Source organism: Aulonocara stuartgranti, assembly GCF_965226115.1.
Source record: "Aulonocara stuartgranti genome assembly, chromosome: 1".
NCBI classification, from domain to species: domain Eukaryota; kingdom Metazoa; phylum Chordata; class Actinopteri; order Cichliformes; family Cichlidae; genus Aulonocara; species Aulonocara stuartgranti.
Window position 1 is genome coordinate 19762657 of NC_138939.1, and position 26469 is coordinate 19789125.

General features: G+C 37.1%; 1 protein-coding gene across 29 annotated transcripts in view; it reads left to right on the forward strand.

Annotated features, from left to right (window-relative positions):
• The first annotated feature begins 6612 nt into the window (after positions 1–6612).
• The window catches only part of LOC309691504 (uncharacterized protein), a 141625-nt gene continuing 121768 nt past the window's right edge, over positions 6613–26469 (forward strand). For 14 of the 29 annotated variants that reach the window (XM_082509212.1, XM_082509216.1, XM_082509201.1 and 11 more), the window contains exons 1-2: positions 6614–7107; positions 7496–7643. In XM_082509212.1, coding sequence (XP_082365338.1) covers positions 7088–7107; positions 7496–7643 — 168 coding nt within the window. In that variant the 5' untranslated portion in view covers positions 6614–7087. Of the gene's footprint in view, positions 7108–7495; positions 7644–26469 lie in introns of all 29 variants that reach the window. The other 15 variants (XM_082509197.1, XM_082509208.1, XM_082509199.1 and 12 more) reach the window with 4 other exon arrangements.

Below are 26469 nucleotides of genomic sequence, written 5' to 3' on the forward strand. Positions count from 1 at the left end.
CTATTTCATCTATAGCAGGCAGGAGAGGTTTCACTTTATTGACCACATATGCCATCTAAAGTTTCATATTTCTTGGACATGAGCTATTCAAACAGGTGAAGTAAATAAACATTATTTCCAGCAGTCACTCGCTTATTGGCATTAACTTACAGTGACTGCCCTTCACCACTCAATTCAGCCTTCTTTAAAAAACAAGTTTCAAGACAAGAAATAATAAAAAAATTAATTCATCAACGATCACACATCTGAGGCCAGTTATATTCAAGCCAGAATACTTTTTAATATTTTTTTCTCAACACAATGAGACGTTTCAGTGATTGCATGAAGTAGCCATGAAATATCCAGCTCGTCCAGCATTTCTACAAAGACAAAAAGAACCTATTTGATTTACTGTATGTTTGAGTTCATTAATTAAGCCTCATTTTGGCAAACTGTGTTAGATAGTGGGTGAGTGCCGAAGGAGAGAGCCTGGACATTCAATGCAGAACATTAATAATAACAGGGGAGAAGGCAAGAGGGAATTAAAATGAAAGAATTCTGCACCCAGCCTCCCACTTTAATTGCAAATTTAAATTTCCTATAATGGATTCTGACATCTCAAGTCACCAAAATCCATCATTCTGAAGGGTATTATTCCTCAATTAACCTGTCACCCCCACCACCACCACCCTGTGTCTTTCTGCAGGGCTTCAGAAATGAAGAATTCTAATTACTTTCAAATATAAAGCAGATTGATAATCTACCCCTCTATCACACGCACAGGCACACACACGAACATATCATCCTACAATATGTAAATTTGCACTAATCACAAGCAGGCTGAAAGGACAGCCAATACAACTTTGAAAAACAAAAATGTTTGCCTTGCCCTAATCCGATGTAGCATCTAATTAACGTATACGTGTGAACACAGGATGAGTAGCACTCAGGGTTCACCAAGTGGGACATTTTCCCTATAACTCCCAAATGTGTGTGCATGTGTGCGTTACTGGTGATGTGTCTTGGTCAAACTCATGTCCTCTATCAGATGACCAGGAAACAGAAGGATACGTGCAGCATGCTCACTGTTTATGGGACCTCTCTCCTCTGAACAGAGACCTCTGGTGCAATCTTAGGTCACTCTTCCAGTTTGAGGAACACAGCCTGTATACTAACATCACCACTGGGACTGCTTTGGGCTTTACACTCCACATCTGTCCCGGATGTTCCTTCAGCTCCTTGATCTTCTCTTGCTTCTTTTTCTGTTACTCTTTGCTAGGACTGCTACAGCTATCACAACTGTCAGTCCAGCCAATGCTTTATTGAGTTTGTAAGTCAAGACTTGGCGTTCTGAAACTTAAAGTCCGCAGGATTTTAGAGATAGTTTTGGTGGTGACTTCTAGCCATACCATCTATGTGCTGGCCCTGAGAAACTTTGCATAGCAGGCACCTTGATTACTTTCTCCCTGGGTTAGATCCCTTTTCCTCTGGATCTGTCGCTTAAGACTCCACTTCTATCATCAGAATCTCTGGCCTTTAGCCACTGGTAGGACTTCTCAACATCAGCCACTTCATCTAATCTCCTAATTTACAAAGCATAATGGGGTTGTGATATTCCATAATGCCCCTTTAATGTCCCCCTCATCACCAATTTTACTGTTAATCAAATATTTGTGCGCTGACTTTTGGAAGAACCCTCTGTGAAATGTATATGTGTGTCTTGACATGGGTAGCATCTTTTTCCTCCCACAGCAGCAAGTTAGGAAAACCTTTCAGGATAAAGGTGTACATATATAAACTTCATGAACTTCGTGATGAGAATCTCAGAAGACTCGCTGTGGGAAGCCCTGCATGCAGAAAGAAGTGGCACATTAATGTTTTAATATTTGTCCAAGGTGATATGATGAATGCAGAGATAAACTCTCAGACTCAGCCCAATCCATCGAAATCTTTTACACAACCTTTTATGACTGAGGTGGACAACACATGACCAGAGGTTTTAAGAGCTGAATAGAAGACATCTTCTTGAGTGACCAGTCATCTGAATTTAATTTGGCTTGAGTTACAGTCTACTTGCTCTCTCACAGCTTTTTCTTCCTCTCACTGAAGCGAGGACTTTATTATTTCACTTAAAATCAAACATTCTGAAGGAAAAAGGCCAAAAAACAAAATAAAGAGACAAAACCAAACTTCCTACAAATTGGACTTTCCAATCATGAAATGTCAGATTCTTGATAACGGCAGCTGCAACCACATTCCCAACTGTGACAACTGAAGCCACATCTAACACAGCTGCTGCTTATGTTGCACCCTTCAGCTGTGACTTATGTCATGCTCCTCTCTGCTCACCACGGCCCGATCTCTCTTATAAGCACCCAGAGGTTTGTTTGTTATAGCTGACAAGCAGCAACCACCACAGTTGAGGGCTGCCAAAGTGCCCACAGATGACATTTCCCCATTGGCAGCCGGATGCTTGCTCTCAAAACAGTGACTATATTGAAGTCTAGGAGAGCAACCTAAAAACTTTTCTCCTTATCAAGAACATGAAGAAATCTTGCAGTGATGGCGTTTAAATTTGTTTTCCATCTTACTAATGGAACGATTTAGACCAAGATTTATTTTGGAGTCTGTTTAGAGGATTTGCAGGGTTTCTCTCTCTCTCAGCTGTAGTATATCTCAACTCATGATCTATCCCTGCTTCCAAAATATGGCTCATTTAAACGACTACAGTTATTGAGCATGTAGTCATGACCACGTAATTTTTTAAACATTACAATAGCGTTATAGGTGGTGGCACTCCTTCCAAAATGTTACACAGCCTCATCCTTTTTCCCATATATTTAAATTCCCAAGCTAATTTCTGGGCCCTGTCAGGGATCGTTCTGTGGCACTCCACTCTATCACAAACCTGAACCTCAACAATGCTGCTACATGCCTGTGTGTATATGTACCTTCTCTTTTTTCACTTTACATTACCTCCCTCCGCAGAAATCAGGGAGGAAGACAACTGTATTTTAAAAGTAGTGTGGACTGAAGAGAAATGTTCAAACCAATTTTCAAACCAATAAATCACCATGTAAACAAAAGGTAGTGGTGGAAAAACAGTGCTTCAACAGAGGGTACCAACAGAGGGCAGATACTGACTGTGGCGTAGGAAGCTGTGCGAACAAGGTGGGCACAAAACTACAGCTGAGTGCATCTCATAATTGAGCATGACCCAAAGTCACCTGCCTTCTACTTGTATCGCACTTTTTGACCATCGACAGAGCAAAACAGTTTACCTCCTCATTAATGACACAAATTTAAGATTTTGATTGATCTGAGTACAGATACTCTTTAATGTGGTAATTTCACAGGAATAATAGCCCACTTAAAACAGTATCAACTGTTAATTCTCTTAGCTGTCCATGATTGCGATGGCCCGAGGGAACAAATGGCTTTCTTTATTGTACGGTGGTCTGTAGAACCCCGTGTTCTATTCATTTATGGGCAGAATGAGGAATTTAAGAGGTTTTTATCATCTTAGCCACATACAAGCATATAGAGAGATGACATTACAAAGCTCAGGGTCCACATACACAATATGTCAGTGAAATGAAAATAAACTATATGATTAAACTATATTTGCGAGATATAAATGACATATGTTATACAGTTTGCAATACAGTTACGAGATGTGCAATACAGAGGAAAGAGGACCTTAAACTAAATTTATAGTACAGGATTGTAATTGCTGAGAAACTCATCCACTACTTCAGATTTGTTTAAAGAGTAAATCCTGTTTACTACCCAAAGGCCAGTGAGGTATGTTCACTATTTTTGCATATTAGATGAAGCAGATGACCATTGTCTTATACACACTGTTCCAATGATCCCAGTAGAAGAAGAAGAAAAATATCCACCTCTTTGCATTATGCCACTGCACAGTTGTAGTTGAACAAGCAAAAAAATAAAATAAAAAGTTTAAAAATGTAGTGAACAAGACGGGAAAATAATCAGTTCTGGTTCTCTTTGTTTCATAAATATGATCAATCTGGGTGTTCTGATTTTTCTAAATAAAAATAACCTCCAGAAATTTATTATTGTGGATAATCTTATGAAGCCTGAATGTGTTCCTGTGTGACTCATTGTTCATGTAAAATAGGCATTATGAGACTGAACGACACATGCACTGATGTTTGCACCCTTTAGCTTTAATTCCCAGCTCTCATTGACAAAAAGTGTTAAAACCCCTACCTAATTAACTAATACTATAATTAGAGGGTTTTTGTTGTTGTTATTGTTTTCACTGCAGGAACTATTAACAGGAATTCAGTGGGAAGAACAACCTCCAACCTTGTCTTTTGTGAAATTCTTTTCCTTATTATGGCAGTGCAGCTGACAAACTGACTTCTTTCCTAATTGGACTTACAGTTAACTTACATGTTAATAAATCAACATAACTGCATGTAATGAGCAGGCCTAGTTCTGTTGCATTGTAAAAAATAGTCCAGAATTATGAATCTACAAATATCTACGTTATATCTTTTAAAAGACTTCCGCCTTCATAAATTTCACAAAACACTTTGTGGAGAATCTGACTTATAAATGCATCTGAAAGGCATAGAGAAACTGAGGCACATAAAGAATATCTTGAATACACACAGAAGTAAATGTCAACATTATAAAGTCCAGGAAGCATGCCAAGGAGAGCTTAGAAAAAAAAATATAGAACCGACAATAAGTCATCCGCCTGCTGGCACAACACAGTTCTAGCTCAAAGTCATGTAGCTGTTGACTGTTCTGTACTTTTGTAATAATTCAAATTTAATTAAAGGCTTAAGGAGAAAATGGCCTGAGTTGATGGTATAATGAGTTGCCAAGGGACATATTTTTAATAATCTTATTTTGTAACAAAGATGTTACCAAGTCACATTCATATTATGAGAATTGCTTAGCCACTTTCTCTGGACGGATAATTCACACCAGCCCCGAGGAGTTCAGTCTTTTCTACAAGATGTATGACTAAACTGATGATTTTAGTTCACTCATCAGTATTAATTAACATCAACAAATCAAACTGTTCTTAACATCATTATATCCTACTCTAGTTTGTCTCCTTACTTCAACAAACAAATGTTTTAGAACTTCCGAAGCTTCATACTCAAACTAAAACTCAGACGAATACTATGTTTAGATAGTTCTAGCACTGATACAATGTAGATTTTATACAAGATATAGTATTACATTTATGAAATAATTCTTTAAATCATGAGAGATACTCAAAAAAATGTTGGATTCTTAAATTTTAGCCTCTGTGTGCCAGTGGACTGGCTAACTTACATCTGATGATAACTGCCAAAGATGTGATCTTTGATTTAATTATGGATCCTCACAGATGTAGACTGTGATGTAAACACAGATGTATTTATTTATGTGTATTAAACCATTACCCTGTCAACAAACCAGATCTGCTGTGCATTTCTAAAAGATGAGATTAGCAACCGCCCTTTGGACATAATTTGCACTATTGAAAATTGCATGGTGCCAGGGCAAAGAAAAGGCCAAAAAAGAAGGACTGCTGCAAAACCAACACAAATAAAGAGCCATCTGTTCCAGAAAATTGTCCTCTGAGTGATGATTACAGTCACTCTCTCAATCTTTTGCCACAAAACCACACAAAAATAGTCCGCATTCCATCTCTTGTTAATAAAGATTCATATTTTTAAATAAATGCTACATAATCACTCAGCCTTGAACAACTCAAGAAATGTTTCACATGATCTAAACGAAACATAATAAAATAAGTGATGTCTGGTGCATTCCAGTGACTTATTAAAATAGTTTTCACAGACTGTCATAATGTTTTAAATAAATACTTTCCATTAAAAGCTGATTTTCTATAAAATAAAACACTGTGTCATTCTGTGTAAATATAAGGAATAGCATCAGCAAAAACCACTTTTCTGGCAATTTTAATCTCTATTGATGATTAACATAGTATTTCTTGAAAATGCACCATTGTGTGGCTTACCTATTCTTGAATACATAAAATATATTATTCTAACTTTTCAATTAAAATAGAGAACAAATTTTACTGTTGAAAGTTGCCCAAAACTTATTTAATATTAGAATACAAAAAACCTCAGGGACTCCTTAACAAGGCCTGTCATTTTCCCCCAACAAAAAGAGTGCTGTTTGAGTTTTTTCCAAATTGAATCCATCGCAGACAGTATTTATTTGCATTTTAACCCAGCTTCTTTATACCTGCACAATATCTTTACATTTATATTTTTTTTAAATCAAATTTCGCGTGGCAAAATTGTCTGAAAAAGGTAAATCAAAGTAATCATAATTTCATGTATTGTATATATGAAAGATTATTTCTGCTACTGGAGCCATTGGAGGTTAGGGAATCACTAAGGGATAGTGCTGTACGATACATTTTAATGAACACCAACCAGACAGTGTTGACTCTTTCACTATCTACAATAACTAGCTAACACAGTAAAAATAAATAAATAAAAATCTTTCAACTTTTCTTGTATATTGACATAAATAAATATTGAGCCAATTGCATTAGTATGGATCCGATACTGTTGGTATCGATGCTATCGATATTCGGATCCATCTGCCCACCTCCACAAGTGTCAACCAATCACTTAAGGGTATCTCTAAGCTAGCGATAACTTGTCTCTAAAGCGACTTTCTCCGCTGTTGGCTCATACAAGCATTCATTCATTTGTTCATTTTCAGGCACAACAAATACCTATATTGAACATAAAATGCACAAAACAAAAAACAAAAATTGCCTGAAAAAGGAGTGGGACGAAGAAAACTTATTAAATCCCACCCCTATACTCACTCATCAACAAAAAAAAACAATAAACTTCCCGCAGCTATGCCCATCATTGCATACAGACCCATCAACAGCCCCGGGCACATACAAGTATCTAAACGGCAGCTCGCAAACAACAATTAGAGCCTTCATAACTGAATACAGAATATATAAATTATAAATTGCATTAACCAAATAGCAGGTAAAAATATTGCGTCTGTTTTTATATTTGCATATTCACCAATCATCTCCCAATCACAGTTTTAATCTAAATCAAAGGCAATTGCAATTATGTGGCTAACATGTGCAGGGTAAGTCGGGCTAAGTTTTGTATGTTTGTTTGTCTTTCTCTCTTTAGCCAAATTGTTTCTCCCAGTGCTCAAATTTATTTGTAAATATAGCTAAACAACACTGCGGGAGAGGAGGGAGCGGGCTTTTCAATTTAAGAAAACAGGGAAGTGGTAGCCTGTAGCTTTTTCTGTCTCTAGTGTAGGGCTAGCAAACCTTTATTAGCTAATGGTAGATGGAACGAATGAGCTAGCTAAAGACACCTAGCTACATTTAATCTTGCACATGATTGAGATCAGCGGAAAAGTAATCCAAATGTGTATGAACTAATAACTGCACAAAATAATTGTTTTGAATGCAGTTTTTGGTATTTACCCTGCTACTTCAATCCAAATGAAAACCCCTTTTAAGGATGGACAGGGAGACCAATGAGGCCAGACAGGAGTCTCCATGGACTATGATGTTTGCAAACGATATACTGATCTGTATTGAGAGTGGGAAGCTAGTGGAAGATATCCTGGAGAAGTGGAGGGATGCTGTGGAGAGAAGAGGAATGACAGTAAGTAGAAGAAAGACAATGCATGTGTGAGCAAAGGTGATAAACGTAGATAAAGGTTGAAATAAGAGGGGTGGTCCAGTCAGTCGCCAAGGGACTCATCTGAAATTTGTAAAGTGACAAAACATGTAAAAACATGCTTAAAAAGGTCTTTCTCAGAGATAGCATGTGGTGGGTGTGAACAATATTATTAGGCTGCTTGCAGTTGTACTTAAAATCCACACATACAACTGACCTTGCAATACAAAGAAGGTATTTTGCAGGTTAATCAAAGGTTTTATGAGAAACGTTATTTTATTGCCATGTGTTTTGATTTTGTTTATTTTTATAAAGGTATTTTTAATGGATTAAACTTTACTTGAGACATTTTGTTAAGTGACGGGTCCACCTGAAACTAGTTTGTCTGAAGTCTGCAAATGTAAACTCCATACCTGATTAAATTTTACCTCTAATACATTAACATCTCTTCACTATAAAGCTACCAAATACTTATAAGTAAGCATCCCTGGAAGCCTGTGCTCTTCCTGTTACTATTTCAAAGGGCAGTTTCCATATGTAGGCATAATGGTAAAGATATAGGCAGTCTTTGATTGACATTTGTAACTTCAGGCATGTTGGTTTATAGAATTGCAAAGTTAGTTTTCTAAAGTTAATGCTTCCTTATAATCATCCTAAATTTTCCAAGGTTAGGTGCTGATGTGTTGTTGTTTTCATCAATTTGGTGGTCTGCACACCTTGTCACCTGTGAATACCTTACTCTCTCAGTGGGATCACTCTAATCCAATCCCAAATATATTACTTGGTCCTCACTGAGATAAGGCATTCTGGGGAAAGTTAGTGTATCCATATGAATTAAATAGACAGCAGCTCTATCAAAATCAGGCAGTAGGTCAAGGCTACTCTGCAAGAGGATATGATGCAGTCAAACAGATTTTTTTCCCCATATAGCCTCTTCTTTACCCCCAGCCTGGGTTATTATCACTCACCCACACGGAAGACAATAACAACATCAGACTGTGCTGTCTGCATCTCCATCTGCAGCTTTATAATGATAGTGGGTGATGAGCCTTTGCTTTTTAATTCAGTGATTCTTTCACTTGAACACCACTCAGATGTCACTTATGTCACCACGATACTAAACATTCAGATAATTTGAACTTTAACCAATGTCACTACTGAACTTTTAAAACCTACCAATAAGAAACTGGGAAGCTCTACATGGATAACTTGGATGTGATTTTAGTTCTTTTGCATTTCTTTCACATTTAAGATGTGCTCATGACAATGATTTCTTTGTCTAAACCAGAAGCTAGTAGAAATTACATGGACACTTTTAAAAGAATGTAAGCAGACCTAAATAAATTGTCAGATTTTCAGACTGTAGGTTTGGTGGTTTGGTTTATGATGTTTTCAGGAAAGCTGTGCCACACCTTAGATTAATTGTTGCCAGTAAAGAGGATGCCAAGTGAGCTTGGAGTGTGCGTGGCTCTTAGAAGGTCTCGGCATGTAATTAAAAACAACAGCGTGCAGAATAATGGCTGAGGCGAAAGTATGTTATTAAGGCCATTTATTGCAACAGATTCAGCTTCTTGGGACAGTTGAGAGCCCAGAGAAAGATTCCTAAGCATTTTCACGCCTCTGTAAGGACTGCTATTGACAAAAATATGTTTCGCATTTTCAAATATTAATGTTCACATGTGTGAGATGTTTCTTTTTAATTCAGTAAACATCACTGATATCCTAACACTATTTTAGTAGCTCCCCATCAAAAAAAGCAACATCTTGTGCAGGATGGTCTTTGGCATGTTGACCATAATAACCACGTAGATACTTCACAGTTAATCTCACACAGGAATACAGATAGACTTCACACATGATTGATTGAGAGTTTGAGAGTAATATAGATTTGAGCTCAGCTTTCATTTGGAAAAGCATAAACCCAGACTTTCAGTGCTCTGTGCTTTAACACAAATTTCTATTACAACGGTGATGAAACCTTAATGGCTCAGCTGGGTTTGTTGTTGTGTGTGCTAACAGCAAAAAAAGAAAAAAAACCTAAAAAAGTCCTGTGCAACAAAGATTGGCATAAGAATGCAAAATGGTAGCGCTTTAACAAAAAACATAACAATGAAAGTTGACTTTTTTTTTTTTGCAAGATTAATGAAATAATGATGGTAGATTTCATAAAAAGTGGGAAAAATACAATTGTGTAATGTTCTTTTGTCAAAATAAACAAGTAAAGGCAGAGGAAGTTGCTGCCATTCACTGCGATTTCTGCTAAATAATGCAGTGCATAGATAAAGCTGAGGTGACGAAATTGAGGCTGCAAAGGAGCTATGTGTACTTTCTGTTTTGTTTGGGATGCTGTGCTTGTCCACAGTGCTGCTCAAAGTCAGTGTGACACTGTGGTTGTTGCAGACTTTTTTTTTTTTTGCCAGTATTACTATGGTAGCTTTGAATTAGGTTTGAGGGTTATTCTGCCTCCAGAAACAGGGGCACGAGCATGGAAGAAAGTGCTGCCTTTCAAATGTATTAATCTAGCACGTGGTTACTAAAAGGTAGTGTCTCTTGAAAGCATGACAGTTTCATCAGTGTTGTTTTACGAATAAGCATTGCTACATCAAAAAGCTTTTTGCCATTAGGGAAAATTCATTAAATATTTTCAGCTGTGAGGAAAACGTCCATTTTACCAAGTGCTTATGGGGGGGGAATAGAAACATGAAATATTAGTGATGGCAAAAAAAGTAATTTAAATTTATGTTTTCATTTTATTCATTATTACTTCTTCATATATAAATGTACAGAGGGAGAGAGAGTAAAGATGGTCTGATCGCTTGTGATTGTTTACAAACAAATTATGTCATAAATTGGTAGAGTTAAGTAATCATCAAATTAAGCAATTTAATCTGTAATTACATTTGATCCCAAAACGAAAGCTTTGCTCAACATTATGTTTGTTGTTCTGTTTTTTAAATTCTTTTTTTGGCACATGTTTTGAGGACAGCCAGAGACGGCTAAGATGAGAAGCTGTCCGTTTGTGGTCAGAGGATGTGGTAGACTGCTTGTGTTGTTTGATACTTGATCTGATGTTAATGTGCTGCTGTGTGTGTGGGATGGAGTAAGTTGAAAGAGGCAGAGGGGAAGATGGGCAGATAATCCCGTCTGCCTGATGAGATTGAATGCTGAGATTGATTGATCGCCTAATCATAGGAGGAAATGGGCCTGAAAATGAATGGGACTCTGCCCCTGCCTTGCTGTGGAGCTGGGGAGTTGGGTTGGAGGGGATGTTAGCTGCAGAAAGACATGGCCTTAATGTGCATGAGACCTGATTTCATTTGTGTCTGATATACAGTTATATGATCCTGGCTAAATGATCAAATAAAAAAGGAAGAGGGAGAACAGTGAAGGGGATGTAAATCAAGCTTTATTGCTGGAATATTACTTTTTCATCTCATCTGAAATGGATGCATTGAGAAAAGAGCAAGAATAAAAATTCATCATCAATGTAGAATTGATGGAACTGTGTGTCGGTGTAGAAACCCACTGTTGTGGATCTAGTTGACTGGCTAGTAATAGGCATTAGATTATAGGATTATATGAGGACTGTATGATTGGTTTTCAGTATTTTTGGCTTGGATTGATTTGCCTGGTCAAGTTGTTTACAGCTGGATTGGAGGTTTTTTAGAATATTTAAAAAGCTAACATGCTTCTGCATGTGTCACTCTCTCTTTGTCCTCACTGCCACTTACTAGCTCAATTGATGGCAAGAAATAGAAGTGGTCATTGTGTCTCTGCTTGAGAGCCTAATATGTACTAACCTACATTGCAGACACAAAGATAGCCATGTTATTTTATTTATTTTGGATGTTAACATTATTTCACTTTCACTGCACAGAAACAAACTTATTTCACAAAACCAAAAACTACTAGGGATCAAAATTATTAGCCACTATGATGCTAATGGTCAATTGTGTATCCTTCATGCTGGATAACAGCCTGGAGTCATTTGTTGTAGTTTTCAACAAGTCTCACAAACGTCTCCTGAGCAGTCCTAGCTCATTCTTCTTTGGTGAATCTCTCAAGCTTCTCCAGATTTTAGGATATTCTGGCATGGACCTTGGTCTTCAGTTCACCACACATATTTTTGATGAAATTCAACTCATGACTTTGTGCAGGCCAGTCAGTAACTTTCACTGTGGTCTTCTGGAGGTAGTTCTTCATCAGGAACAGGATATATTTGGGGTCGACCCAGTTTTGCTGCTGGCTGCTTGAGGATTTCTTTGAAAATCTTCACATATCCTTCTTCTTCATAATTGCTTCCACATTGACGAGATTCCCCTTTCACAGATACACTGAAACATCCCACAGCATAATAATCCCAGCACCATGCTTTACAGTGTGGACGGTGTGTTTTGGGTTATCCAACTCTCCCTTCTTTCTCCAAACATAATCGGTGTCTTTATTGCCAAAGAGCTCTAGTTTCATCTCATCTGACCAGAGGACGTGCTTCCAGTATGCATAACCTTTCTCCAGGTTGTTAATAGCATACTTCTGTTTGACAAGGTGTCTTTCCAGTTCTGGACACTTGGGAATGCTGTGCTAACTTTGTATATCCATCTCCTGCTTTGTGAGCATCCAGAAAAGTATAAACTGATATCGTTTTTTTTTTTTTTGGCCTGATTTTTGCTTAAGTGATAGCTCAAAACCTTCCTGAGGTTTTAACACTGTGTGCAAATTGGAAGATAACCCTAAATTTTTTTAACTTTATTTTACAAGCTTTGATCATTACAAAGTTAAAGCACAACCTTGCACAGCAGTGATTTGTGCTGTGGCTTCAAAAAAGGTCGTTGTTTTTTTTTTTAGGGAGCTAATAATATTGACGCTGGTCTTTTATATATATATATATATATATATATATATATATATATTTTTTTTTAAGGAAATTGTTATTTTGTGCAAATTGAAATAACTTATGTTTTCTTAAGAAAACTGGTATGTTTAGAAATGCTGTGTTACTTGCTCTATTAAAAAAGCACTTAAACAAAAACTTACATCTTATAGGAAGGCTAATAATTTTATCCTCATCTGTATATCAAGGGGGAGTTTAGCTTTGTATTGTGAGGTTTCTTTCATTTTATGTAAGGCTGACATTTCAGAGTGAATACTGCCAGAAACTATTCATGTGCAATGCTTAATGTGTTAGATTAAGCCTGTCATTAAGGCAGAATTAAACCAACAAGTTTGCCATGTTGTTTAAGTTTTACCAATTGTCAGTATGCTTGTCCACCCCTTTAGAGATGCTTTGTAAAGCAAATACCTCTCACAGTTGGAGCATTTGTGACAATTTTCCATCTCGTTATCAAAAGAGTCATTTTCTTTCTTTTTTGTAACTTAATTTAACACTTGAATGATAAATATGTTTTGCAGATAACAAAATCCTGCATAGGAATTATCAATGTCATAAGTGTTTTTCAAAACTGTGTAGGTGTAGCAGAATGTGACTGTTATTATGTCACTGTAGCTATAAATTGTTGGTCTTTTGTTCAGATTCATTACATGGTATATTTACCAGTCAATAAATCATTAAAGCTGGCTGTCTATTGATGTAGCTTTACTTTGGTGGAGTGCAAAACAGCACCAACTAGACAGGACATAGCCACGAGACTGGTGTCAGGCATCACAATGTTGAGAGAGCATGCTTTAGTGTGCCTGTAGATGTTTCATAACATATTTGGACTTACTAGTTTACAATGCTATTAAACACCCAAAGTTTCAGAAGACAACATGAATTGAGATATGTAATGAGATAGATAAAATCAAATAACATTGACTATTTATCGATTTGATATCTTGAATTTCTAGCTGATTGTTGCAGATACTAGTTTAGTTACTTTAATTTGAGCAAGTGTTCTTTCTCTGAAGTGTTTTCTTTACTTTAATTTGCTTAGCTCTGTTTTGGTCTCCACCATCGTCTAAGGAAAATAAAGCAAAACATTTAGCTTTAAAATAAAAAATAAATAAATTAGTGCTGAGATCTAATCAGAGCAGAGATATAGCTCTAATCTGAAGGTTTTTTTTTTTTTTTAAAGAATAAATAATCAAGAATAAATGTCAATATAATGCTAAAATGCCAAAATTGGAAAAAATAAAGACAAAAAGCAACTGACACAGTCGATAGGTGTGTTATGTTTGTATTCCTGTGTGTGTGTGCATGCGTGCTTTATTTTAATATATCTTTGCCAGGATCTCTAAGCTAAGCATAAACCTAGTTTTGACCCTCCTCTTTGTCTCCCTCTAGTGTGGTGGTTGCATTTTGGTAGTGACTGATTAGGAAGTTGCTGTGATCCTGAGCTCGAAGCCTGATAGCAGGATGACAAACAGTAATATGAGCAGCCTACACAAAGAAGTAGAGAATCTGCGGACTACTTGATCAATGGCATTGATCAGGGAGTCAATCGTCAACTCTATATTCTACTGTGTTTACTTTCTCCCACTGCTGCTGTTAAACTGAGCATGCTCTAAGCGGCCACCATAGAGACCCTCTAAAAGCTGGCCTCACACCCGTCATTGATTGACACACTGATTATCTTGGGAGCTGTTGACACCACACTTGTTAGCCATCTTAAACATTTATGATGATGGGGAGTGGTAGCTCTGTGTTACGCACTTTACTGGGCTAGAGGGAGAGACAGACATTAATTTTAAAGCTTTTAGTTTAATGTGGTTTGCTTTACTAACTTTTAATCAAAAAAACATCCAGATTGTTATTTGTGATGGACCAACACTTTGAGTTATATCTGTAGATAGTTTGTAAAAGTGATATCATGCATTGACTTGTGTGTTTTCCTTGATTGCCAACATAGAAACGGAAGTATATTTTAAATCTAAGCAATAGATGGGCTGCGAATAAAGCCTTTTAGTCATCCCTTCAGGATTTTAGGAAATGCGCTTATTTTCAACGTTGATAAAAGCAAACTGAGTGATTTTGTGTCAGTTTAAGTAGGCATTAAGGTTTTGCAGTTGTGTCTGATTTGTTAATGTTTTCCTCTACTTTTGTCTTTGATATAAAATTCAAAGAGATTCTTTTGTCCTTTTACTTAAATTAGGCTTTTTCTGTTCCTATTTTCCTATGAAATTCAAACTTCATTATACAGAAAAACACACAAAGCGATATTCTATTTGGTAGCCAAGCCGTACAATAGGACTGTACTAACTGAATGAGATATGCATAAGGTTGCTTAATTCTGGCATTGTTTTAAGACAAGCTGACAGTTTATACAGATGATTTATGATCAGACATCTCTGCCTAACCAGAATAATTCAGATTGTTTTGAATGTTTTTATGTTTTACTGTCAGTTGTCATTGGGGTTAATATTTTGAGGAATTGTTAACAGTGGATACCTAAACATATCATCTCATTCAGATGTCCAGAGTTCCCAGGATGAACTGCAGACTTGTTTGTTCTTCTGTCCTTATTTACTGTTGGTTACCATTTTGTACAATTTGTGCAAAGTAATTAATAGATAGTTTCTGCAACTTCCTCTGGCTTAATTACACAAACTCTTTATCTTAGGCATTCAGTAACTGTCTTTGCTGTACGGACAAGTGCCTCTGATAGAGATACCGTCCCTGCTTGATTTTCCACATAGATGATTTTCTCATATCGGTTTGGCAGCCTCAAACAGACCAGAGGTCCTTTTATGGGTCTGTGTTTTTGGTCGTTATCGCTATTTTTACCTTCAGTTCCTTCATATTCCTTCCAGTTTCCCAAGGCCTCTTGTGGTTGGTCAGCACATTGAAAAGTGCGGTGCCTCTTTACAAGATTGTCCTTAATCTTTTGCCAACCATGTCACCTCGAAATGTGTGGAGGCTGATATGATAATGATGTGGACCAGTCCAGGGTATTAGAGTTAAGCTGGGTGATTAGGCCTCACATCGATTACTCTATCATTCAGCACTGGCCTTGTCTGGGCATCTAGGAGAGAGGTGAATTGGGTAGTGGTGGGGTAGCAGGGGATTGACAGCCATCCTGGAATAAGGAATGAGTGAATCGCAAATGTACATCAAACCTAAATATGTTTTAAACCATACAAGATGGGTATAAAAAATAGTCTTCTTTCACTGTTACTGATTCCGTGCTTAGACAAACTTAAGCTGCCTAGTATTAAGAAATTCCTTCTACTCTGTTTAAGTAGTAATTTAAGTAGGTTGCTATTCTCAAGAAGATCCTCCTGTATTTTTATGCCTATGTTAAATTTTCTGTATTTGCAGAATCAAACTCGATTAGTGAATGAAACATCACATTACATAACGTATGCAAATGGCACGATGTTATCGTATCATGTTTGACAGCATTTTCATTATAGTGCATTAAATTATATTCCAGTACTTGGCTCATCAAGCCTTCCTAGAAGCACTGAGTAGAGTTCACAGGGACAGGGATAGTGTATTGAAATAGACAGTCAAACAGTAGAAATAAAAAGGGGGGAAAATAAAGAATTTGTGGCTGTAGATGGAATTTATAAGAGAAATATGGGCAAGGAAGTGTTGAAACAGGAGAGATGAAACAGGCAAGAAAAGGTTAGGACCCTTGCCTTGCCTGAACACTCTGAGGCTTTTAATCCCGGAACAAAGTCATTAGGGTTCGCAGCTACAGAAGAGGCCAATTAAAAGCAGAGTGTAGGCATAAGTCGGGAGAAAGGCATCATTTGCTGTAGAAACCCAAGCCTTTTATCAGACCAGTGGGAGCCTTCCCTTATTCACCCAGAGAATCAGAAGGCCTGTCAGACATTTCTTGGAGATGTTTTTACTTCAAATAATTCACTTTCACTTAGAAATAGGGCAGTGGTGAGGAGCGGGAGATGGTTCAGATTATCTAAAGGCCACCAAAAATCATGGCATGACCGTGTTTGTCCTGTACAGTACTGATAATGTATATTAGAAGATGCTAAAAAAGCATAAAAACCAAAATGAAGCGATATTGACTAAAAAATATGAATGTTTTCCTTTATGTTTAACTGTGTTGTTTGTTTGTTTTAAATATATTTGGTCATTAAAAACTGTAATGCTATTATTCATGTAGTGCGATTAACAGTTGTGAAGATTCACACACCCCATTCCACAGACACTACTACACATGGTAAAGAAATCCTCAATTATCCCTCACAAAGCTCCATTTTACTCCAATTAGCTACTAAATCCATCTGTGTGGTGATTTAATGCAAGGATTGAGTGGAGGGCGAGGCCTTGAACTGGACTTCCTTGTTTACTGAAATAATTGATATTATCAGATTCTTGGTGATTAATGGGCTTACTTACATATACCAGGGCTTAGCAGCTCTGCTGTAATGTAAAACTGGAAGAATTATAGTATTTATGTCCCTGGAGTCAGCTAATTATTGTACTAAGTTTTAAGATAAGATAGAACTTTATTAATCCCTCGGGTGGGTTCCTCTGGGAAATTCGATTTCCAAAAAAGCACAGCACCGACAGAAGTTACAGAGTTATACACACACACATATATATAAATACAGAGACAATATAAATAAAATATACGAAGGGGATAAATAGAATAAATAGGAATAAAAATAAAAATACAAGTGAATTGCACATTTCAAGTATTGAGTCTATTGCACCGTTGACTATTTACAAAAGTATTGCACAAAAGGTATTGTACAGTGAGGTGAAGAGGCACTACAGCTTAGTTGTTCCCTCCTTTGTCCTCCTGTTTCCCCTCCCTCTCCCCACCAGAGAGGAGTTAAACAGTCTGATGGCGTGTGGGACAAAGGAGTTTTTAAGTCTGTTAGTTTTGCCTTCTTGTGGAGTAAAGACTAATGAAAGATTGGAGAATGTAAAAATTTTAACAGTGGATTTTCTTTTTGTAATCCATCATTATTATCTACCCCTGAAATTTGCTACAGTGTTTACTTCATCATTCCAGAACTAAGCAAGATGCTGGCACAAACTCCACAAGTCCTCGCTAAAATGTTACCGTTTACAGCCAGGCGGAACTGAAGTAACACTGGGTAGAAGTTGTAAACAGTATAAAAGATGGACATTGCTTCTGCGTCTAAAAAAGTGAAACAAATGTAATGGTTTAAAATGCTTTAAACATGCATTCTTTTTAACGGCCACTGGGGGCGATACATGTAGTTGCATAAAGACATCTGGTCATGTAGAAAGTTGTGGCAAAACAGCAGTCTGATTTGACATCTCTGAACAATTCAGGTCAAAGTGAATTAATAATTAACTCTGTTTTGATTGACCCACCTCTTCTCAGCACGTCCAGTTTTGAAACATAAAGATGGCAACAATGGAAACTCTAAATAAAAACAGAATGCAGTAAGTTGCAGATCGTTTAAAACTTACATTTAATTGAAAATAGTACAGAGATGTGACCAGAAACATGTTTCAAAAACACTGGAACAAGGACAACAAAAGACTGTACTGGTTAGCATTTGAGCAATGAGTAACAGCTTTAATTGTAAAACTACCAAGATTTTAGGGATTTCATCATGTGTGGCACATAAAATTAGCAAAAGACTCAGAGAAATCTCTGTGTGCACGGGTCACGGCTGAAAACCAACTGAATGGCTATTTTTTTTTTTTTTTTTTTCACATCTTCATTTGCTACTGTATGGAAAACGGATCTAATTCTGTAGAGCATATTAATGCATGGGCACATGAACATTTCTTAAAATCATTGTCAGCAATTATGGGCTCTGAAACAGACTGAATTTGTAATAGAAATGTCCTAACTTTTTAAAATTATTTGCTGTGCTTTTCTTTGTTTACATTTTACACAGAATCCCAACTTTTTGGAAAATGCTGCATACTCATTGACATAGAAGTCATATGTATTGACCACAAATGCATCAGAGCAAAGAGCAAGTACTTGGCAGTATAAATTACACATTCCTATTTAATATTTTGTTAATACAGAGAAATTAATGTTGTTCAATAGAAACTTTTTTTTATCTTTGAAACTGTGATTTATGATCTAGTTATAAATCATTTGAATTATTTGGTATCGTTTAGGATTGTGATATACTGTTGTGCAGCCCTTGAATTATTGAGTACGTTTCATTATTTAAAAGTGCACTGGATACAGCATTCGGCATCGGACTGCATACCGTCATGTAGACATACTATACATTAAACCCTTTCTCTGGATGAAAGGCTTTGGGCTGAAGGGAGAGCAGGTTATAGGAGTTAAATGAATACATAAAAACTGCGTAAATTGCACCAGGTTCATACCACCATGGGAGATACAGTATGAGGGTGGATGAGATGAGCCAACAGTCTTTCTCAGCTAGCAGATCCTCCTGAGAACTATTAATAATAAAACAACATGCTGGTTTATACAGATTCACATATCATAAAAATGGCTTTTAGTACTTGTTACAAACCTTTACCTGTCTGTTTCGCTTATAGTTGTTCAGGATTTTGTGAAAGGCACAGTAGGGATGAGGGTAGGGTGGTTCTTTGACCTGAATGGGTAAATACTCCCCATGAGTTATTGGTGTTGGGTGTATTCGATTGATTATGTGTGGGACTATATGGCAAGGATATTGGCAGTGCATTGGTCTGATCGTACTTGCTACACAGACCTGGTTGGATTGTTTTCCTTGTGATGGACTGCCGAAGAATCTTTACAGTCAGAACCTCTCTGGTGTTTTTTGGCACAGTGTAAGCATACAGTATGTGAAATAAGAAAACAAAGTTGGCACAGGATATGGTACATTGCAAATAATAATTTGTCTGCTGAATACCGTAGAATGGTTGAGGTGAGAATATTTGACTTCATTTCAGAATATAAGAGGGAACTCTGTCTGAATTCAGCTAGCAAACCCTAAATAGAAGACTGAACCATCATTCTCTACCTTCCTGTCCATCCTCCATTAATTGCATTGCTGACTGATAGAGCATTCTGTAACTGCGTCTGCCTCTTTTGCTGCTTCTTTTTTATGTCTCGTTTTGGTTCCTTTTCCTTTTCTGCTCAGCTTCTGTCGCTTTCTTTGTTTCTCTCTGTAGACTGTGAGCTGATATAATCCTTTGAAAAGGTAATGATCCCACTGTGTTGAGATTATGTATGTGTGCTGCACAGTGTAATGGCCTGGCTTTTTATTGCCTGCTGCATACTAATCCCACAACTGAAGGAATGAGATGACACCTGCAGTGAGCTGTGTGTGAGCAGCAGCCTCACATGAAAGAATGGCCATTAAAAATGATCAAAGAAATTACTGCACTCGGCTGCACAACATTGCTCTCACTCCTGGCTAGGTGTACATCTCTCTGCTCCAACATGCGCATGCACAGTCATGCACTCACATGCATACATGGACTCACACTAATTAGTATCTCAGCCTGATGGATATTCTCAAAGTGATCCTCTGTGGAAATGTCTTGTGCATAGTTGCCTTAGGGTCTCTGTGGTTGATGCACCCACGCTTGCAGATAGGAAATGGAGGACATACAGGAGTTCAAGCTGAGGAGTCTTTTCTTCATACCCTTATCACAAATTATTCATTGATCAACGCAAGATTTAACTAGACATTTGCCTGTGTGGTCTTTTGTTATAAGTTTAGCAATATTTTCTGTTTTTCTGACTGTTGTTGTTGGTTCATAAGGAGTAAAATAATGTAATAGTTTTAAAGCAGATTGAAGTACTAAAATAGATTTGCAGAACAATTGTTTCTGATTTATTCCCTGGTGCAGTCTGCCATTGCCCTCTTCACCAGATGTAGCACTTTGACTTGCACCTTACACTCTGGGTTTGGCACCAGGTCTTATCAATTGGCCTCCATTATAAGCTAGTGGATGACATTTTCTGCAGCTGGTCTATTGTCTCACAGCAGTTTCACTTTTTGCACCAAGCCACACCGGTAAATATATACTAATAAACATATTTCACATACAAAAAGGGGGACTATTTTGCTTAATTTTAGGTCCCTATTTTGATTTTTGGATTTTGCCACTCTCACTTTAAGCCAACTTTTCTCTGATTGGCTGTCCCTTGCAAACAGAAGGTTTAAACAGTAGGTGGGTGAGGCTAATTACCTCGTTGGAATATGTATTCTTGACCACATTAAGGATGCTCCCACCCTATGACATCATAACAAATCCAAGGGTAGAATTAACTGTCAGAAAATAAGCATTAGAGTGTGAAGCCTGAGCTTTTGGCCCTCATACATATGCGGACTTAATATGCAATATCTAATATATACACTTGCTGGACACATTTATTAGGTATATCTGTTCAACTCCTTATTAATGCAAACCTCTAATTGGCCAGTCACTTGGCAGCCGGTCTGTGCATTTAGACATGTAGATGTGGTCAAGAGGACCAGCTAAACTTTAAACCAATTAGAATGGAGAGGAAAGATGATTTAGGAGTATTTGATTGTGGTGTGGTTGTTGGTGCCAGATGTGCATTTTTCAGAAAATGCTGATCTACTGGGGTTTTCCCAAACAACCATCTCTAGAGTTTATAGAGTTATCTGAAAAAGAAATTATACAGTTAGCATCAAAAATCCCTTGTTGATGCCAAAGATATGAGGAGAACTGCCAGAGTGCTTCAAGTAGATAAGTGGGCAGTAACTGAGGTAACTACTTGTTCCAACCAAGGTATGCAGAAGGTATGCTGCAACATTTGGATGGTGGGGTCAGAATTAGGTTAAAAAAACATAAAAGCATAGATCCATCCTGCTCTGTATCAATGGTTAAAGATGCTGCTGGTGGTGTAACGGTAGCACACTTTAAGCTTCTTATTACCAATTAAGCATTGTTTAAACAACACAACCATGTTTATCTCTTTTACAAATAAACTCTATGTATAACTAGAGAATTTGTTCCTTGCTGGCCAGTAGAAAGAATGCAGCTTTAACTTTTCTGACCTGTGCACTATTTCCATCCTTCACATACAGTCTATGGTTTGTAAAGAACATAAAGATTTTTGGCTTCAGATATATATGCATAATAAGTAATAGCATAAAAGCCTCACTGTAACTTTGTTAATAGTCTGCTCTTAAATAGAAACCTCCACTTAATATGCTATTAAAATCGACACTTTTAGAAATGATAGGAAGGGTCTCACAAGTGGCAAGTAGTTTCCAAGAATTAAGAAACTGCCCTTGGAGACTAACAGAAAGAGTCAATTTTCATTGTAATTATGAATGATTATTGCAGTATATATGACTTTTCCCCCCCTGCATTTAACATGGGTCTATCAGAGCAGAGAGAAAGTGGTTATTACAGGGATCCACTTTACTGAGAGATTCTTTTCTCACTAGTCCTCCTTTCTTCCCATTAGCCCCTTCCTTTCTCTCCCTTAGCGGTCCATTTTAGAACCATGCGGCTGCGGCATGTGGGTAATTTCACTGCCTATTCATGTGTTGGAGGGCAAGGATTCCTCCTCCATTAGGTAGTGTCATCTTGTGATGTATGATGTATGCACAGAAAGGCAGTTCAATGTTTATTCATGACTTTGAAGGCAATGCCTCAGCTAAGTCCTCTGATTTCCTTTTAAGGAACAAAACTACGTAAGATTGAGACTTCAGTTTAAAGGCATACAGACCATCCTGCAGTTCCTGAGTTTCTCTCTCTCTCTCGCTCTCTCTCTCTCTCTGTCACACACAGACGCATGCTCTCTTTCTCATATCTCGCCCACAGCTCCATTTTTTTAAATCTCTTTTAAATTCTCCCTCGATATTTTTTCTGTCAGATTTAATTTATTTGACCCTTAGAAAAAAGATCACATGCAGTTATTTCCTTCTGATTTTACCAGACTGTCTCACCATCTTGCCTCTGTACTTAACTAAGAACTTTGATGAAGAGATGAATTTAGATCATTTTTTATAGTAGGCTGGCATGTTAATGAGACTAAAAGACCTTGTGAACACACACACACATACACACGCTCAGTATATTGGGTATGTGGAACAGATACGCTCATATAGACTTTTATCCTACTATGAACACCGCTATACAAAGAATAAAATCTGCAAGCTGTCACAAACACAGATTTAAAGCTTGTACATAACTCAAACTCCAGATTCAGTGTTTGATTAAGTAATCATAATTCAAAACTTGTTTTCGTATTTGCCTTGTAAATGATTCCTTAATGGTAATAAAAGCACATCCATTGATCATACCAGGACAACTCCACGCAGCACTTTGATGGGACTCCTCCTATGAGTAAATGGTATCTATTAATATTCTCAGTGACCATCGTTCCAAAAGCACATGAATCATAATGGTTGTATGTGGAAGCTGCTGCTCAAGAGGTCTCAGACACACATATTTGTGATGATTAGTCATGCAATTTAGTTGTGTGTGTTTATTTGAATTTTGTTTCAGGCTAAAATCCTGTCAAGGCTAGAGACTAGTGGCAACTGTCAAGTGGCATGATTTTGGTAAATTACTATCAGGTCTCCACACACAGAGGAGGTGGGAATGCAATATGTAGCCCGTGAACACTGCAGAACGTAGACCTGTTTACTTGGCTTTGAATGTTCAACATGCCCCATGGTTGATTAGCTAAAATGCAGTATTATCCTGTTACATTTTTGGGAATGCATTTCAGCAAGAGTGAGGCAAATGGCTGCAATTTGTATTGAACATTTGTTATACGGTACTAATAACCACACTCTTGCCTTGAGTTATGCATATTCTATCCTTTTATGATAAATAATGCAAATGTGGCAACCTCTGCAAATGCCTGAGAAAATGAGGTGGAAGGGAGGGAGAGGCCAAGGGAGTGAAGGAGAGAGTTGAGAATGAGAGAGCAGGGGCTAGCATAACTAACTGATTGTTGTGCTGTCAAATTGATTTGCATGAAAAAGGCTGGTCTAATTGCAACACTTAACTGCAGCGTATTGATAATACACTGCAGGATCACAAAAGGACACTGAGGAGCTTTTATTAAGACGGATTTCCAGGGTGTCTTTGAGAGGTGCACTACCAGCCTGTGTTTCTGTGGGGGCCATTCGAAGCTTTATGACCCCAACCCGTGTTCTGCCTGACATTATATATCCATCATGCATGTGTACATATCGCTGTCTCAGCATCTATTGCCATATAAATCATCTTTATTTTTTAACTTATTAAGTAAACCTGAAGCTCAGATATTTTTTTAAAATTAATTTTCCTTCAAAAGAGGCAGTTTTGTTATAGAAATGGTGCAGAAAGACCCTACAACTATACAGCAACAATGATGGCTTTTGGTATTCATCAAATGTGCAGAGAAGCCAAACTTTATGACCACTTGTGTAGTTGGTCAAGTAAACTTGCTGAACTTGTTGATGCATGGAGTTTGCATGGAATTAGCGAAATTTCAGTGCCACTGAGTACCTGTTGGATTTGCTTTTACTTCCAGTAATGTGTGATACAACTCTAAATGCATGAAATAATGACACAATATAGAGGGGAAAAAAGTGTTAGGTAATGTGGGGTTAAAGGTCTTAGGGGATACGAAATACTGACATTATATTTTCAAATAAACAAGTTACCCTTGTTCTTTGAACTGCCAGCTTTCTGGGAAACAACGATAATACAGATTCAGTTTCAGACAACAGGATAAAAGAACATCATGTAGAAATGTATAGAATAAACATTAATGTTTAACATTAAAACAAGCAGCTTATTTTAGTAGCCTCTCAAAAATACAGTCATGAGTTTGTAAAGGGCTACTTCACCAGATGTGAAAAAGTTCTCAATACTGAGAAAGTTTGAAATCCTTTGAGAAGGAAGAGCTAAAGGTTTAACATTTTTAACTGCAGTTGTACAGCTGTTCATTTTGCCTCTGCAACTTGTGTATAATACTCATATCTGGATGCCACCGCACATTAAAACACACCTATGTGCTTTTACTGACCATTGCTAAATGGCAAACTTGCAACATTTAAACATTAAACACAGCTACTACGTCGCACCACTTATACCATCAGTTAACCACCCTTTAGTTAAAAAAGGAAAAACAGGCAGAGGTCATATTGTAGTAAAAAAAAAAAGCATCTATTAAACACCCCAACATTTGGCACAAGTGTGTCTAGCTCACATCCGACCTGACTTGGGTTAAATATAAAGATTGGCGCAAAGTCAAGGTGCATAAAGGAGCTTAATAGCAGCTTAATACCATCACTGCTTTGGAAAAGATTTACCAGTAAGACATCGCCTTAAAACTAGCCAAGGCTCTGTCAGAATGACTAAAATGTATCATGTCACATATTGTTGATGGAGATGCTGCATGTTTATTAGTATAAAAATATACTAGTGGTCGCCTTCTGGTTCAAAGCAACCAAATTTACTTTATCCGGGAATTTAAGACTGCATTGTTGCTTGGCATCAAGAATCCTCTTGTGTTTGTGTCACCCATGTGGTTGGCAGCAGGATATCTGTTGAATGCACTGACTGAGAAGCTGTTTAAATGGTTTGCAATCTTGGTGCACAGCAGGTGTATGCCAGCATGGTAATGATGTGGACCCACAGTTATTTGTGTGTGAAAGGGTAAGGCTGTGGAGAAGTTGGGTGGTGTTTAGCACAGGGCTTCCTCGTGCTGCCAAAGACAGTACTTCCTTTTCTTCCCTTGATTTCCATCTTTAATAATAAATGATGGATGTTTCAAATTGTGAAACCGCTGGGAAAATCCAATTTAATCCTGGGCCTTGTAGGCTTGTATCAAAGGCTCTTATTTAGCTTTAATATTTGCAATGGCGCCTCAAAGTGAATGATGTAATGTACCGTTTCATAATGGTTTGTATGTGGTTTTAACAAACCGTGCTGTTGTTGATTTAAACTGTGTTCTAAATAAACTGTTTTATTTTTAATTATTTTAACTGATTCTCTTTGTACATGTGTAGCTAGAGTGGAAATTGATATATTTGAGCTGTCTATTAACTGCCTAACATGTGAAAGTCACTGTCACATATTTTTGGCCGTAACTCAAAACAAAGAAGATACCAAGCTTTTATGTTTTTGCAGCTAGTTATTACTTTATTAATTACATGGTATAAACTGTTAACTCTCATTAAAATATTAGTTTACTATAGTCATTATATACTACTATAGTCAGTTATTAATGAGCTGTAATGTATAGTGCTGCCAAAATAAAGGATAGAAGTCTCTTATTTATAACCCATTCAGGACCTTGGCTATGACATTTGCAGTGAGGTGAATCTTCTTTATTTACTGAACTAATTGTGTATAGTTTTCAGGGTTGGTCAAGTCAGCCCATACAGAAAAGAAATAGTAAAAACTTATATGTGATTACTCATGAAAGTGGCCACTTTCATGAGTAAATCATATAAGGCTTACATGATTTACTCATGAAAGTGGCCACTTTCGCATTACTTTCATACAAGTTTCATTATATAATTTTTCAAGGGATCTTATATCTGTTTTCACACTTATATGCTTTTCATACAAGTTTCACACAAGACAGATACAAACTTTATAAGATTTATATATATCTTTTCCATATGGGAGCACGAGCATAGATTGGGTTTAAGTAGAGCTGGGCGATATGAGATTTTTTCATATCACGATATGTTTTTTTCATTTCAGGCGATAACGATATCTATCACGATATAAGCCAAATAACTATATTTGTAAGATTTAAATGTGCCGTTGCTCACAAGTAAAATGTGAAATAATCAGCAGCTTGTTTTTAAATATTTATTTCCCATAATAAGTTCAACAGGGTAGATGTACTTAAGGAACATGAGACTTTTTCAGATAAATAAAGGCAAATATTGCAAACTACACAAAAGACAGCCGCTAAAGCGTTTAAGTTTCAAAATAGAACAAACGAAACAGACTACTAAATTGTCA